Source organism: Balaenoptera ricei, chromosome 18, assembly GCF_028023285.1.
Source record: "Balaenoptera ricei isolate mBalRic1 chromosome 18, mBalRic1.hap2, whole genome shotgun sequence".
NCBI lineage: Eukaryota > Metazoa > Chordata > Mammalia > Artiodactyla > Balaenopteridae > Balaenoptera > Balaenoptera ricei.
The window spans coordinates 603,811-621,381 of record NC_082656.1 but is presented as its reverse complement, the minus strand read 5'-3'; the positions used below and the strand labels follow the sequence as shown (position 1 = coordinate 621,381).

General features: G+C 44.7%; 1 protein-coding gene across 1 annotated transcript in view; it reads left to right on the top strand.

Annotated features, from left to right (window-relative positions):
- Positions 1 to 8,035: 8,035 nt before the first annotated feature.
- Positions 8,036 to 17,571, top strand: part of ZMYM5 (zinc finger MYM-type containing 5) — a 34,150-nt gene continuing 24,614 nt past the window's right edge. Inside the window, exons 1-5 of the mRNA XM_059903397.1 lie at positions 8,036 to 8,420; positions 8,567 to 8,858; positions 9,673 to 9,741; positions 15,876 to 16,365; positions 16,604 to 16,697. Of these exons, the coding sequence (XP_059759380.1) occupies positions 8,036 to 8,420; positions 8,567 to 8,858; positions 9,673 to 9,741; positions 15,876 to 16,365; positions 16,604 to 16,697 (1,330 nt within the window). The remainder of the gene's footprint in view (positions 8,421 to 8,566; positions 8,859 to 9,672; positions 9,742 to 15,875; positions 16,366 to 16,603; positions 16,698 to 17,571) is intronic.

The following is a 17,571-nucleotide window of genomic DNA, read 5'->3' as shown; positions in this document are numbered from 1 at the left end:
ATGCTGGAAAATATAAATAATCATGCACTGCATGAATTAAAAGTGTGATAAGAATCATGTCTAATTGGAAGAGAGTTAAATTAAGGCAACCCCTGTGGCAGGAGGTGTAGGCCATGGCCTGGCGGTCAGCCTCCGTGGCTGAGGAGGCCACCAGGCAGCGGTGACAGCGGGCGGGCCAGGATGATGTCACCCGGGTTGGTTAGGACTGATGGCCTCTCGGCTCCAAATTCACCCTTTTGCCTCCCGGGTGAAATGGATTTGGGTCCTTCGGTGTTTTTTCTCCTCCAGCCGGCACGACGCCGAGGCGGCCGGCAGGGGGCGCGGGAGAGCGCACTGCAGGAAGGAAAGGACTCGCACCGGCCGGATGTTTGACCTCCAGACCCCGCGCTGCACGCGAGGCCGCCTGCAGCCCGGGGCCTCCCCGGGTCCGTCCCCACGGGCTCCAGCTTCTGCGGGGTCGAGGCTGCAGGGGACGGAGGCAGCATCTTCCCTGGCGCCAACCCCAAAGGAGGAGTGACCCGCTGAACCCGAGTGAATCCCAGCAAGCTCCAGGGAGGAGACCTCAGTCAGTTACCTGGACACAGCATCAGGAATTCTAGTTAAGTGCCAGTGAGTAGATTTCCAGAAAGTTCTGCTGGTGCCGCCCTAACAAGCATTCTCCGACACTCTTGAGAGTTATGGTCACACCACACCCTACAGACCCTGCGGGTGAGGGGTCTTCCTGGGGGCTCCGCTTAGCCTTGAAGGTGGCAGCCGCTCCTCACGCTGTCACTCTGGTCTCGTCCCTCCTCGCCAGCCAGTTCCTGCAACCCAGCCTCCTGTTCTAGGAGTGAGTCACACCTCGAGGGCAGGAGCTCTGCAGACCGTCCTCGCTTCCCGCGCTTCCCAGCCCCCCTCAGATGTGGTGGCTCGTGACGGACTCACAGGAAGTTATTATAGTCACGGTGTGTTACAGAGAAAGGATACAGGTGAAATCCACCCAGGGCGAAGTGCGGGGGTCCAAAGGCAGATCTCTGGTTGTTCTCCGCATGTGGGAACATGGGGGGCATTGCCTCCCCGCCCGCGGGTGTGATGTGTGCACACAGTATAGCCAACCAGGCAGCTCACCACACTCCTGGTGTCCACGTTTTTATTAGCCATCAATCACACTCTGCCCCTGTAGGCAGAATTAACTTCTAGTCTCCAGCCCTTTCTGGTGGCTGGGCTGATCCTCTGTCTCCACTTCCTCCTGAGCTTGGAACAGATGTGGCACAGCCAAAGCCCCCATCCTAAATCACACTCTCAGACTGTCTGGTGGCCAAAGCTCCAGGCAGACAAAGACTCCCCTTATTTCGTAGACCAAGAGATCACCTCCCAAGAGCTGAGGGTAAAGGCCAGACCTCCGTTCACTACACACCTGTTACAGTTTATAAATTTTTATACTACTTTATTAGTTGGAATATCTATAGAGAGAATCTTTGTATTAGTAATTTCCTAATTCTGAGATACAGTTTCTACAGCAAAAAAAAAAATCAATTATTTCTCTTTAGTTACCAGTTTTCAGGATGATGAATTATTTTACAATTATCCTTCAAAGGGATTATTTTATTAGGATGAGCACGTGATTAATTCAGGGATTGAAACATACATGATGGTTTTAATCCTCTGTAGTTATCATTTATTGATGGTCATAATGTGTCACCCTGGTCATTTCAGCTTTGCTCCTAAGCCCTTTCGCTATGATCTGAGTCATCCTTCATGTTTCCTTGCTCTCTGTTATGACAAGATGTTCCAGGATCATCTGATACATTTCCTGCCCCACACCTGATGCAGTCATTTCTCCAGGGAGCCTGGGGTTTTTAGTGGAAAACGATTTTAGTGTGACTCGAGCCTCACCAGTGGCACATGGCAGAGGTGATGGATATTACCCTCTTAATTAGGCTGCATTATATAAGGACCCCACTTAGCAGACTGCAGAGATATTCTCTTTGCTGGCTCAGTGAAATGAGCCCTTATTTGGGTGGAACCTACATGTCCAGGACTCGTGGGCCACCTCCGGGATTTCCAGACAGCTTCTAGCTGACAGCCAGCAAAAACCTGGGGCCCTCAGTCAGACAGCCTTCGGAAAATGAATGCTGTAAATGCCTGAATGACCTTGGAAGTGGGGTCTTCCCCAGTCACGCCTACAGGTGAGAATGCAGCCCCCCCGCCCCCCAATCCCTTAACTGCAGCCTCGTGAGACCCCGAAGCAGAGGACTCAGCTAAGTCCTACCTGGGTTTCCAACCCAAAGACACGGGGGAATAATCATTGCATTTTTTTGAATTAAAAAATATATAATTTCATAGTTTTGGATAACAGAAGTCCAAAATCAGTTTAACCGGGCCAAAAGCGAGGTGTTGGCAGGGCTGCATTCCCTCTGCAGGTTCCAGCCCAAATCCATTCCTTACCATTTCCAGCTTCCGGCGGCTACCACGCACCTTAACTTGGAGCCACAGCATTCCAACGTTTACCTCCACGGTCACGTTGCTTTCTTCTCTCTGTGTGTCAGATCTTACAAGGATCCCTCTTATAAGGATATATGTGACTGCATTTAGGGCCCACACTGATTCTCCCATAATCTGCCTAATTCAAGACCCTTAATTCAATTACATTTGCAAACCTTTGCCATATAAAGAAACATTTACAGATTGCAGGGTTTAGAAACTGATATGTTTGGGAGACATAATTCAGTCTACTACAGTTAGTGAGACCCATTTAAAGTTGGCTCATGTGTACTTTTTAAAAACTTTTTATTCAAGTTTTTTTTTTTTAATTACACAGCATTCAGGTTGTCTCTCCGTGTGTGAGTTTTGGCAGGTTGTGTCTTTCAAGGAATTGGTCTATTTCAAGTAGGCTATGCCCAAATTTAATTGGTTTCTGCTCTAATTCTTATTATTTCTTGTTTTCTGCTTACTTTTTATTTAATCTGCTTTTCTTTTTCTAGTTTCCTTAGATGGAAACTTAGTTGACTAATTTTAGATCTTTCTTCTTTTCCAGCATATGCATTCAGTGCTATAAATTTCACTCTAAGTACTACGTTCACTGTATCCCACAAATTTTGGTAAGCTGTATTTCCATTTTCATTTAGTTCAAAATACTTTAGTTTCTTTAGGGATTTCTTCTTTGACTCGTGTTATCTAAAAGTGTGTTGTTTAGTCCCCGTTTGTTTTGGGATTTTCCAGTTATCTTTCTGTTATTTAATTCTAGGTTAATTACACTGTGGTCTAAGATCAGACACTGTAGAATTTCTATCCTTTTAAATTTAAGGTGTGTTCAATGACCCAGAAAGTGATCTACCCATATGAGCTTGAGAAGAATGTACACTTTAAGGGCTGTAAGTCTTCTTGGAAAATCGACTCTTTTATTAATTAATGCCCTTCTTTACCCCATCTTTTTTTTTTTTTTCCCCAATATTTATTTATTTGGCTGCGCCTGGTCTTAGTTGCGGCCTTCGGGATCTTAATTGTGGCATGTGGGATCTAGTCCCCTGACCAGGGATTGAACCCCGGCCCCCACTGGGAGCACGGAGTCTTTTTTTTTTTTTTTTTTAACATCTTTATTGGAGTATAATTGCTTTACAATGGTGTGTTAGTTTCTGCTTTATAACAAAGTGAATCAGCTATACACACACATATATCCTCATATCTCCTCCCTCTTGCATCTCCCTCCCACACTCCCTATCCCACCCCTCTAGGTGGTCACAAAGCACCGAGCTGATCTCCCTGTGCTTTGCGGCTTCTTCCCACTAGCTATCTATTTTACATTTGGTAGTGTATATATGTCCATGCCACTCTCTCACTTCGTCCAAGCTTACCCTTCCCCCTCCCCTTGTCCTCAAGTCCGTTCTCTACGTCTGGGAGCACGGAGTCTTAACCACTGGACCACCAGGGAAGTCCCTACCCCTGTCTTTTGCCTTTTGGTATGCCTTATATGTCTTGATTGCCAGACATAATATGCTGGGTGAAAGGAACTGCTGTGATTAGGCCCTTCGTAATGAGGTGGGGAGAGAGGGGAAGCCATCCAAAGCCCTATGACTGGGTCTTGGTCTTAGGGAGCCTGTGAACTTCACAAGCGTTTCTCTGTTGTTTTATTTCTTCACCATTTCCCGGGAGAGGATGGCCAGGGTGGGGGTGAGTTGGATATTTGCCTTCTCTCAGGTGAGAGGCCAGAGGGGGCTGAAGCTGGGTGTTTCCCTTCCCCCAGGTCAGGTTAGGCTCTGGTTACATAGTTTCTCCTGAGGGCAGGTTGTTAAAAAGAACGGTGTGCTCTGGCTTCAAAACGGTTCCCTTTTCCTGCCCACTGCAGGAAGCAAGAAGGGATTTTTCCTGATATTTACTGTAAGAACCTGGTCAAGCTCCTGGATGTAAAACTCACAGAACTGTACCCGCCCCCGCTCCCCGACTGGGTCCTCTTCAGCTTTTTAACTCTCAAAATTATCCGCACTGAGGGACTTCCCTGGTGGTCCAGTGGTTAAGAAGCCGCCTTCCAACACAGGGGACACAGGTTCTTTCGGGGAACTAAGATCCCACATGCCGCCGGGCAACTAAGCCCGCGCGCCACAACTAGAGAGTCCATGCAGCCAAAAATTAAAATAAATAAATATTAAAAAAAAATTATCCACGCTGAGCCTCCAGCCACTCTTCAGGTTCTCCGACCATAGCACTGGTTCGCATGGGCAGTTCCACTCCCGGTCTTGCTCTGGCCAACCAGGACTCCCTGTGTTGGACAGTCTGTTCCTCCACTCCTGAGGGATGTGGTTTGCCTTGTGTCCTCAACTCACTTATCCTGGAAGAGTTGTCGATTTTTCAGTCTATTTAGCTTTTCATTTGTTTTTAGGACAAAGTGGCAACTTCCAAGTGCCTTAGATGTGGAATCAGAAATTGAACGCTGACATTCTTCCTTGTAGTTTTGATTTACAGTGCTCTAGTGATTAGTGATATTGAGCAGCCTATCATGTGCTATTGGCAACTTGTATATCTTCTTTGGAGAAACGTCTATTTATGTCCTTTGCCCATTTATAATTGGGTTGTTTTTTGCTACTGAGTTTCAGGAGTTCTCTATATATTCTGGATATTAATCCCTCACAGATACATGATTTGCAAATATTTTCTCTCTTTCTGTGGGTTGCCTTTTTACTCTGTTGATAGTGTCTTGTGATGCCCCCCAAATTTAATTTTCATGAAGTCCAATTTGCTTTATCTTTTGTTACCTGTGTCTTTGGTGTCATATCCAAAAAATGATTGCCAAATCAATATTGTGAAGCTTTTACACAATGTTTTTTTCTAAGAATTTTAGCTCCTACATTTAGGTCTTTGATCCATTTTGAGCTAATTTTCTATGTGTTGTCGGGTAAGGGTCTAGCTTCATTTTTCTGCATGTGAATATCTGGTTTTCCCAGCACCTTTTATTGTAAACACTCTTCTTTTGTCATTGAATGGTCTTGGCACCCTTGTCAAAAATCATTGACAATGTATGCCTGAGTTTATTTCTGGATTCTGTTGCATTGTTCTATATGTCTAACTTTGTGCCAGAGTCACACTGTTTTTTGCTTTTTTAATTGAAGTATGTTGATTTACAATGTTTTGTTAATTACTCTGTACAGCAAGGTGATTCAGTTATACATATATATATATATTTTTTTTTAAATATTCTTTTCCATTATGGTTTATCACAGGATATTGAATATAGTTCTCTGTGCTATACAGTAGGACCTTGTTGTTTATCCATTCTATATATAAAAGCTTACATCTGTTAACACCAACCTCCCACTCTATCCCTCCCTCAACCCCCTCCCCCTTGGCAACCACCAGTCTGTTCTCTATGTCTGTGATTCTATTTCTGTTTCATAGATAGGTTCATTTGTGTCATTTTTAAAAAATTTTTTATTTTATTTATTTTTGGCTGTGTTGGGTCTTAGTTGCAGCACGTGGGATCTTCGTTGAGGCATGCAAGATCTTTCATTGCTGCGTGCGGGCTTTCTCTAGTTGCGGAGAGTGGGGGTTACTCTTCATTGTGGTGCACGGGCTTCTCATTGCGGTGGTTTCTCTTGCTGCGGAGCACGGGCCCTAGGCAAGCAGGCCTCAGTAGTTGTGGCTCTTGGGCTCTAGAGCACAGGCTCAGTAGTTGTGGAGCACGGGCTTAGTTGCTCCGCAGCATGTGGGATCTTCCCGGACCAGGGCTCGAACCCGTGTCCCCTGCATTGGCAGGTGGGTTCTTAACCACTGCGCCACGAGGGAAGTCTGATTACTGAACTTTTACAGTAAATTTTGAAGTCAGGAAGTGTCAGTCATCCAGCTTTCTTTTTTTCCAAGATTGTCTTGACACTTTGGAGTCCCTTGAGACTCCGTATGAATTTCAGAATGGATTTTTCTATTTCTGTAAAAATGTCACTGAGATTTTGATAAGGATTGCGTTAAATCTACAGATTGCTTTGGGTAATACTGACATCTTAACAATATTAAGTCTTCCAATCCGTGACCATAGGATGTCTACTTATTTATGTCTTTTTAAATTTACTTCAGCAATGTTTCGTAGTTTTCATTGCATAAGTCTTTCATCTACTTGGTTATGTTAGTTAGGTATTTTATTCTTTTTGATGCTACTGTAAACGGAATTATTTTTTTGTTGTTTTTGTTTTGGCTGCAACGTGCCGCTGCGGAATCTTAGTTCCCTGACCCAGGATTGAACCCGGGCGACCGCAGTGAAAGCGTCAAGTCCTAACCGCTGGACCACCAGGGAACTCCCTGGAATTGTTTTCTTAATATCCTTTTCAGGTTGTTCACTGTTAGTGTACAGAAATGCAACTGATTTTTGGGTTTTGAGTTCGTATTCTGTTACTCTGCTGAATTCATTTATTAGTTTTTAAAAATTATTTATTTTTGGCTGCATTGGGTCTTAGTTGCGGCACATGGGATCTTCGTTGAGGCATGCGGGATCTTTTGTTGCCGCATGCAGGCTCTTCATTGCGGGGCACAGGCTTCTCTCTAGTTGTGGCCTGCAGGCTCCAAGGCACATGGGCTCTGTAGTTTGTGGCACACAGGCTCTCTAGTTGAGGCGCGCCAGCTCAGTAGTTGTGGCATGCAGGCTTAGTTGCCCCTCGGCATGTGGGATCTTAGTTCCCTGACCAGGGGTGGAACCCACGATCCGTGCTTTGTAAGGTGGATCCTTTACCAATGGACCACCAGGCAAGTCCCCATTTGTTAGTTCTAAAAGCTTTTCTGTGGAGTCTTTAGGGTTTTGTGTATGTAAGATTATATGATCTGCAAAGAGAGATCATTTTACTTCTTCCTTTTCAATTTGGATATCTTTCCTTTCTTTTTCTTACCTAATTGCTCTGGTTAGAACTTCCAGTACTATGTTTAATAGTAGTGGTGAAAGTGGCATGCTTGCCTTGTTCCCGTTCCTAGAGGAAAAGCTTTCAGTCTTTTACCATCGAGAATGTTAGCTGAGGTTTTTCATACATGACTTTTATTCTGTGGTGGTAGTTTCCTTCTCTTCCTAGTTAGTTGAGTGGTTTTATCATGAAGGGTGTTTCTGCATTTTCTGAGTCAAGATGGTCTTGTGGTACAGTAAGTACCACAGGACTTAGATTACACGGGACTCTCATCAATCCATTCACAGTGCTTTTGTCTTCGTTGATCTGTGTCTGTCACTCAGTAAACCTGTGCCTTTACTATTCTCCAGAAGAAATAATCAAAGGGGGCTCAATCTGTTTTTAAAAAAGAAGGAAAATCACGTTAGCCGTATTTCCAGATATCATGGTCATACGGTATTTCACCAACTTCTATTAAAACCAACAGCGTCGGCTGCAGTCCCACCAACGGCCGCCAGGGCGGCCTCACCGCTCGCCTCCTACGCGAGCCGGGAGCGGCATCCGGGCTGGGCCCCGTCGCGCCGGCCGGGGCCAGGTGCAGAGCCGGCAGAGGGCGCCGTCCCCGCGGCCGGGCGGCGGGGCTCAGCCCAGGCTTCCCGGGACGAGTCGGAGTTGCCCCCAGTTCCCCCCGCGGCCCCGACAAGATGGAGGACGTCGTCTCCTCCCGCAGCCATGACGGGAGCGAGGGACGCCTCCCCACCGGGCTGAGGCGAGGGAGAGCGCTTCCAGTTTTCGGAGCGCGCGGGTTCCCCCGCCGCCGGCCTCTGGGCCCCCGGCTCCCACCCCAGTCGCCGCAGCCCCTGCCCGCTCGGCCCTCACGGGGCTCCCAGACACTGGACAGGGAGGGCGTGGGGGACATCAAGGCCGCGGCGATCCTCGGGCGGCGTCGCTCGCAGCCGCTGCGGGGGCAGGCGGCCCGGCTCAGGCCCTCGGGCCGCCCGTGGCCAAGCCGAGGGGGGTGCGGCGGGCACGCGAGTCTGCGACCTGACTCTCACGGGCCGGGCCGGAGTGGGGCCGGGGAAGGAGGAGGTGGGGGTGGAATAGAGGTGCGGGGGTGTGGCCTGCGCCTGATGGACAGGGCGTCGGACCACCCCCTCGAGGGGGGGTCCTGGAGGCAGGTGGGCGCAGCCAATGGGCGGGCCCGAGCCGCCCGGCCCGCCCTCTCCTGCCCCCAGGGAGGGCGTGGGGGGCGGGGCCTGCCGGGCCGCGCCGCGACGCCGGGGCCGCAGCGTCCGCCTCCTCAACCGTGCTGAAGCCGGGACTGGACGGAGCGGAGTTGCGGTTGTTGCCCAAGGGGGGGGGAGGGCTGGGGGCGGGGAGGTTCGTTCCGCGGAGCCGCAGCCAGAACCGGGTGAGGCTTGTCCCCGCCGAGTCTCCAGCCCAGGACCGCCGACAGTGGGGGTGGCCGGGAGCGGCGCAGCCTCCGGAGGCGGAGGCGGAGGCGGAGGCGCCGGGAGGCGGAGATGGGTGAGGGCGGCCCCCGGAGCCTCCCACCGACCCGGGACAAGCGCCCCGCGGCGCGGCCGCCGTCGCCGCTACCGCGTCGGGGCCTCGGGCTGCCGGCGGCTCCGCTGATGTCCCAGGCGCCTTGGCGGGCGGCCCGCGGGCTGCGGGAGTGCGGGCGCGGCCGCGAGGGCCGGGTGAGGCGGCCGCCGGCGGCGGCGGCGGCGGGGGTCGCTAGGGGCCGCCCGCGGCGGGGGCCGGCGGCAGGGGGGAGGGGCGCCTCCGTGGGCGCTCGGGGCCGCGCTCGCACCGTCCCGGCGGCGGCGACGGCGCGAGGTCCCCAAGTTTGGCGGTGAGGGCGCGGGCCGCCCGCGCCGGTCCCCTCCTCTGCCGCCGGGGCCGCGGCGCGCCGCGTCTTCTCGTCACAGTTTATCTGGGCGAGTTTCTAATGGCGGACGCGGAGCGGGCAGGTCTCGGGCTTCGGGCCAGTGCGGGGGTTTCCGCCCCGCGGCGACGCGAGCTGCCCGCGAGTGGGTCCCGGCGCGACGGGGACGGCGGAGGGTGGGCAGAATCGGGGGATAGGATTCCCCACTGGCGTCCAGGCTGCGCTCGCCCTCCGCCTCCCTCCTGTTGTTCGTAGGGACCGTGTAGTCTCGTGTGGTCGTGGCGGGGCCTTGCTGTTTGTACCTGGCGTCTCGGCGGCATTACGGTGGGGGAGGGGGGGAGAGCGCGGAGACGCCTTGACCTCTTGTCCCTTTGCTCCGTCTCGCTGGTGGTTATGAGCCGGTGCTACGTCCAGCTCGGCTAGGACTAAATCATTTGTCGCTCTTCATTCTAGGATCAGGAATCGCCTTCAGGCCAGTCTGGTGGACGTGTGTCCGAAGCTGAGGAGGACCGCGTCGCCACTGTGAGTCGTTGTCCCCGCGTTTCTGTCGAGTACCGTGAGCGCCGCGCCAGGTTGCGCCTCCGTGGCGCTTGCCTTTCTCTTACCTTGCAGGCGAAGAGCGGGTTTCTGGGGCGGGCCCTGTCGCCAGAGCCAGGCCAGGGTGATCCCTGGGAACGCGCTGGGAGCGGGCGCTGACATTTTACACCGCTGGTATTCTCCAGGGTTCTAAAACAAGAGTTAAAGGTAGCTCCGTTTTCAATCTTTCTGGTTAGCTTTTTTTTTTTTTTTTTGTCTTATGGATAGAAATAATTTTTTTCTTCATCGCTGGATTAAGAAAAATTAGTGAATGTGCTGTTGTCAGGTCGATGGAGGCGATACTTCTGTGTGCGTTTGTCGTCTCTTTGAGGAAGATTTGTGTTTACGCACCCTGACAGCCCTCTAGCCAGGGTCACGTCAGGAGATAGTCTTTCAAAAAAAAAAAAAAGAGGAGATAATCTAGTTCTCACCCTAGCCGTGATTCTGAGACTGACCACGGAATTGGTAGTGACAGCCTCCATTATGAAGTTAATGTGTTGTTTTCTTGTTACTGAGAAGTAACCTATGTGCTGTTCACTTTGGTACAATAAAATGTCTAGTGCTCTGTTAGCTGTTCAGTTAATGGCTTTAACACCAATCCTTGCCTGAATCAATAATTTTATTAAGAGTCTGAAAATGATGATTTTTTTTTTTTTTTCTAAATCTTATTCTCCATGTATTATCTGGGATTCTGTATAGTGTTAGGTCCTGCCTGTTTTGCCCTTTCGGATCAGTTTTCCACTGGTCATCAAAAAGAAACCTATGATTAGTGCATCTCTCATGGTAGTGTTCCTGCCTTCCCTCTGCCCTTGTAAATCCTTGACAAACTTGGCTTTGCACGTAGGCTGTTACGCGTCACAGCACACTTCATTAGTTAGACAGCTTTTAGGAATGGATATTGTTTCAACTGGGTCATGTTCATAGGATATCTGAAGTGGTGATATTTCACGTTACTTGATAGTTTTGTGAGATGAAGGGATGTGGGTAGGATGCTAGAGCTATGAGGGACCTTCATAGGGAAAGGGAACTAGCGGGGACTAAAAGACTGGCAGGAGATCAAGTCACTGACTCAGGTGTTACCACTTAGAAAAGCCATTTTTCTCAGCAGCGTGTTCCTAGCATAGTTGAACGCAGTGTGCAAAGGACTAGGTTTAGTGCCAGCCAAATTGGGGTTTACATCTCTGCTCTCTTATTACTTTGGCAAGTGCAAACTAAATAAGAGTCAATAAATGCACATCTTATTCAATTAAATACATTTTTATTATGCACATTTTATAAGTGAGTAAATTGTGTCTGTCTTCCCGATTGCTATGAAAATTGTAAATCGCCTAGCCCATAAGTTATGTGGGACACACACACACACACACACACACGCACATTGTTAATGGTGGCTGCAATTCTTATCTTTGTTTTGTTTCCTGATATGTCTTCCGCTTTATCTTTCAACCCTTTTACTGAGCTTTCCATTTCTGCTAAGCTTTTCATTTCCAAAAGCTCTTTTTTATACTAGAGATATTAGTTTTATATGGTCTTTTGCTTGTCATGTATCTATCTAGAGTACTGATAGTTTGTGGGTTTTCATTCTCTGTTTTCTTTTTCCTGCATTTTTCTCTTTCCTTTGTTTTTTGTTTTTTTTTTCTCTTTTAACAACTATTTTTCTTATGAGAAGCTTTTTCCAGATAGTTCATAATTCTTGACAGGTCTACTCATGATTAAGAATTGGGAAATGGAGAATAGATTAGAAGAGTGAATGGAACTTTCAGCTTGGAGCTTCACTGTAGGATGGTTCTTTTTTGGCCAATTGATGGAGAATCTCTAAAGTCGTTATTTTTAGGTCTTTCCTTTTTTTGGGTTCCTAATTCCACAGAAAGGAGTGTTTCGGAGAAAGAGGTTTTCCAGGGAATAGTCTGCTGCTTGGAAGATAGAAGTCTGGATGCGAGCTCTCTGGAAATCAAGGGAGAGAGGGGGGCATTTCATATGCATGCTATTGAAGCATTCACCAGTGCCTGGTGAACCTGAGACAAAGACCTTATGTTCTCTCCTCTCCAAAGAATAAAAGTCTAGAGCTTGGGCCAGGGTGGGGAAAGACATCACCAAAATGGAGGGAGGGAGGGAAGGGTTTTGGGGTTTCACATCCTCCTGTTTTAGCCACCTGCTCCCTTACAGGCTTTGAGCCTCGTGAAGATTCTGCAGCGTAAGTCAGGATGTTTCTCAGCCTTTTCCATCAGGATTTTAGAGGTTGGCTGTCTCAGGCAGAGTTGGTTAACAGCTTATCCACCTGCTCTTTAGCTTATCAAATTTTGTTCCTTTTGTTTCTTCTCTTTGTTTTTCCTTTCCTTGTCAGTAGGAACTTTACTGTTGTTATGGGGGTTTTAGAAGTGATTGAAGTTAGTTGTGTGTGATCAGTCTACAGTCTTAATCCCTACCAGGCTATTGATTTCTAGATAGTAGTTTTGTACTTAGACACTTAAGTAATTCTCTTGCTGTTTGTCATAACTGTTCATTTGATTTTTCTTTTTTCCTGTTTCATTACATTTGTGAGTAAAACCTCCAGAATCATCATACACCTTTATTTTGTTTCTGATTTTAAATGGGAATGCTTGTAGTATATCTCACTATCATGAAGCTGGCTTTGGAATTGATGTTATTTTTATGTAAATATAAAAATATTTTAATATTAAGAAAGATCTGTTCTGTGACAGTGTAAGTCCAGAGGTGCCGTAGAACGTGTCCTAGAACTCATTAGTGTTCAACAAGTTTTTATAGCATACATCCTTTATCTTTTATAGAGTCGCAAAAATATAGGTGTGCTTATAGGTGGCCAAAAAATGAACATTTGAAGCAATAATTAAATAATTAAAAATATTTTCTTGGTGATTTTAACATTTGAAGACTCATGAGCAGGTTAGTTTACCGTTCTCATCACGTACTAATCTTGTCATATTAATATCTCACCATTTCTATTTTAGCAGCTGTTTTTTTAACTGATTCGTTTTAATATGTAAGTTTTACTTAATTGTACACAAACATAATTGAATATTGAATGGCTACTAAATTATTCAATTGGTTTTTTTTTAATAGAAGGTGATCTCAGGAAAATTCATGATACTCAGTTATAACTTAAGAATTCAGCAGAAATTTTTGCAACTTTAAAAAACCGTATTTAAAAAACTAACACTGAACTGCACACTTAAAAATGATTAAAATGGCATTTTATGTTGTATATATTTTACCATAATTTTTGAAAAAAAAGATAATTGTAGCAACCTTTAGGAAATAAAAACTGCTATGAGTTGTTACTAAAAATAAACACAATAGGGCAAACTGCCCTTATTTGTGTCTTTGTTTTAGTGTTAACTCTTGTCTTTACCCGTAATTAAATACCTTCTTAACTTTGCAGGGTTGTTACCCACAACCTAGAGATAGTTTGCGTTTAAGAGTCTTGCTCGGGTTTCAGCCTAACTTTCTGTTCTTAGGACAATTTTTTTTTTTTTTTTTTTTTGGCTGCGCTGCAAGGCTTGTGGGATCTCAGTTTCCCGACCAGGGATTGAACCCTGGGCCACAGCAATGAAAGCCTGGAATCCTAACCACTAGGCCACCAGGGAACGCCCATTAGATTCTGCACTTCTCTGTGTGGATTTTCCTTTGATTTTATATTAATTTTCATTGCATCAAACTGAAGATCAATTAAACATTAAATAGTTGTAGATGAATAAGATACCACAGGAAGACTAGGTAAATATTTAAGATTAACTAGGCACTTGTTGAAATCCTAAGGTGTAGGCAAAGTATTTGCCTGAATACCCTCTCAATGGAGAGGAATTTAACATTTTTTGCACTCTGTAATATGTACAGGCAGAGAGAGACTCGGGACTTGCAAGTTAACTTATCGCAGTTAAAACCTCAGAGTCCTTTTTATCCCCATTGGCAGTTTATAGTTTAGAAAAGTAAAACTTAATGAAGTGAGGTAATTTGCTCAGTGTCTTAGCTAAACTCTAACTTTTTCTCTTTTTAGATAATATTATAGAAATGGTTAAAACTTTTTTGTAGTCTTATGTTTATGGAATTAAGAAAGTGATGGTTAAATTGTATACACAATGACTTTTAATAGTGGTTAGGGTTAGGTTTTAATTTTTTTACAATCTGGAATTTGAAAATAGGTGAATACTTAATCTTTTATCAGAAATAGATGACTACAATGAGCTGAGCATAAAGAATGCTCTTTCTGTTACTTTCTTTGGGAAGATTAAGATAGGACCTAACAGCCATCAGAGGGTACTGTGGAGTGAGCTATAGCTCTTTTCCAAAAATTGTTCTTTTCTGTTCTAGGTTTATTCAAATACAGAAAGGACTGAGAGAATTCGTATATAACAGCTCTTATATTTCATAATTCAGTTTAGGCTGAATTATTGCCTCTTTTCTCTGAAAATCAACCACATAATAAGCTTACTGGATGAGTGTTAACCATGATCCTAATTTTTGTATTTCCTTTATAACCCTTTTAAACTGGTTCCTTAGATTTGTTATTTCTTTATCTTTGAACTAGAGTTATTTGAATGTTGATTTTGTTTTAATGAATTCACTCATCTTAATAAAACAAGTAATTTTTTAAAAAATTGTATACAGTAATTGCATATAATGTAGTGGCTATGAAATAGATTATAGAGTCAGATTTCTTGGATTTGAGTCCTGACTCTACCCTTTCCAGCAGTGGAGACTTGAGCGGGCCAGGCGGATTACTTAATCTTCTTATCTTCTGAGTCTTAGTTTCCTGATGGATAAAATGGGAAAAAGAATAGTTCCTGCCTCACCTTTATAAGCATTTACTGAATTGCTATATTTAACGGCATAGTACCTATTAAGAATAAACATTACCGATTGTATGACTGTAAGTACTATCACTTAAAATTAGTTGGGAAAATTTTAGAATAGAATGTTACTTAGCATATTTCAATATGAGATGTTTAAAATTGAATGATGACTGCTGTATGAGTGACTTTTCTTTATTATTCAACACCCATACAGATCCTACCTCCTTCACTGTCTTGAGCCTCTAAGAAAATTGAAGCCAGCATGTGTAAACTTACCTCAGCTTTCCATCTATTATTTCTACATACTTATATACGTTCTAATTACAACTGGACAAAACCTTGAACAGCATGGGTTTGGACTGCACGGATCCACTTATACATAGATTTTTTTCAGTAAATACTATAGTACTGCACAATCCAGGGTTGGTTGAATCTGCGGATATGGAACCTTGGATTCGGAGGGCTAACTGTGGGACTTGAGCATCCATGGATATCCTGGGACCAGTCCCCTCGTGGATACCAAGGGACAGCCATACACTTACCTTTTCCCCTCTCACTTTTGAGATAAAGGTGACTTTTGTTCATGATCAGTTTCACTACCAGCTATGCACGCATCCTCCTCCTCCTCTTCTCTCATCTGCTTTCAGAGCTGTGCTTCATTGGTCGGTCACCTCTCCAGATTCTTCCAACTATGTCTCTGCTGGATCCTTTTCGTTTGTCATTCTCTAGTGCATAGTAGGTACACAGAGGTGTTTGCTGAATAAAACACAAAGTGGCTAAGAATTTGGAGCCTAAGAATTTGGAGCCCTGAGTTTTGAGTCCTATTTGGCCTTACCCAGATTCGTTTCCTGATCTGTAAAATGAATTAAATTATATCTACATCATGGGTTTTTCAGAATTTTGTATAAAAAACCTATAGCATAGTGTCTGGTGATTCCTCAACAAGGACAAAAAAAATAAAGATTCAGAAACGTTTAATGTTGGAAGCAGAGAATTTGAAAAACAATGACAGAAGACCCTAGGGAAATAGAGTTTGGACGATATCATAGTCATTTTAGTAGATAAAAGTATATTTAGTATAGTGATTGTATTTGGACCCTGAGTTATTGGTAATTGATGGAATTATTTTGAACAATTTTCTGTTTCAAGGAAGGACTTAGATAAAATCACATAAAGTAATTTAAAATTTCACTTGTGCTATTTAATTGCAATAAAATGCAATGATCATAGTATACTAGAACTTGTTTTTCTTTTCTCTCTCTGTCATAGGTTCTTTGGCATAGATAAATGTTCAGCGGGAGGATTAGACTTGACTGAACAGACTCCTGTTTTATTAGGGAATAAAGCCATGGCAGCTAGTTTCATGGATGTAGCATTTGGTGACCCAGCTAGTCCTTTAGTTAATAGATCTAGAAACTCGTCAGTGGAGGATGATGATGATGATGTTGTATTTATTGAATCTATACGACCTCCTTCAAGTTCTGCTCCAGTAATAGCTGATCAAAGAAATTTTATATTTGCTGCATCAAGAAATGAAAAGCTACAAGGAAATTATTCCATAATTCTTCCTTCCTCAAGAGATTTGGCTTCTCAGAAGGGAAGTATAAGTGAGACAATTGTCATTGATGATGAAGAGGACATGGAAACAAATGGAAGGGAAAAGACAATTTCTTCTAGTTTTATTGAATGGGCACTCCCTGGAAGTAAAAACAGAACCAAAGATTTGGATTTCTCCACTTCCAGTCTTTCAAGAAGTAAGGTAAATGCTGGAATGGGTAATTGTGTTATCACTACAGAATGGACTCTGAAATTCATATTACTAATGTTACAACCTTAGAAACAGGTATTAAGCTCTGAATGATGGGCGAGATATGAACTTAATGATTACAAATATAACATCACTATAGAATACCAGCTTGGGAGATGTCGCTAACGGACTGCAGTCGAGTAACTTTGGTGTTAATATGCAAACATACACCCCGTCTTTAACTTCACAGACCAAGACTGCAGTAGGACCTTTTAATCCTGGTAGAATGAATGTGGCAGGAGACGTATTTCAGAACGGAGGATTTACAGCTCATCATAGTCCTGGTAAGCAGTAAGTGATACTAAATATTTTCTTTCCACCCTAAGTAAATAATCTTTTGGCTGTTACTTTTAGTACCTATATCTATTTTATTCTATATGTGAAATATTTTTTGTTAACTTTCGTATTAAAATAGAATTTTTTGCTAAATAAAACTGTGCAGTCTACTCTGTTTTACCCAATGTGATTTATATGTGAAGTGTTTTTTTTTTTTAAACTTTGGGTTTATTTATCTATTTATTTATTTATTTATGGCTGTGTTGGGTCTTTGTTTCTGTGCGAGGGCTTTCTCTAGTTGCGGCAAGTGGGGGCCACTCTTCATCGCGGTGCGCCGGCCTCTCATTATCGCGGCCTCTCTTGTTGCGGAGCACAGGCTCCAGATGCGCAGGCTCAGTAATTGTGGCTCACGGGCCTAGTTGCTCCGCAGCATGTGGGATCTTCCCAGACCAGGGCTCAAACCCGTGTCCCCTGCATTGGCAGGCAGATTCTCAACCACTGCGCCACCAGGGAAGCCCTGTGAAGTGTTTTAATTGAAAACTCCCATATCTACTACCTCCATCTTTGTTTACTAGCATCTTTATTTTAATGTAAAAGTCATAGAATAAAAAGATGGATAGTGAACTAAAGGATTAAAGTAATATTACATAACAATTAAATTTTATTTAATTTGTAATTACATAACCTGACCTTTCAATTTTTGCTTTTCACGTGTTTACCTTTAGACTGCTTGTCTCTGATTTTTGGTTTTAAATCAGCACTTTATTAGTTGCTTCATTTTAAATTTGGAAAACTTTCTTACCTTTAAATTAGAGATTTGTTTTTTTCCCCTATTTTTTGGCCGCACCACGCGGCATGCAGGATCTTAGTTCGCCGACCAGG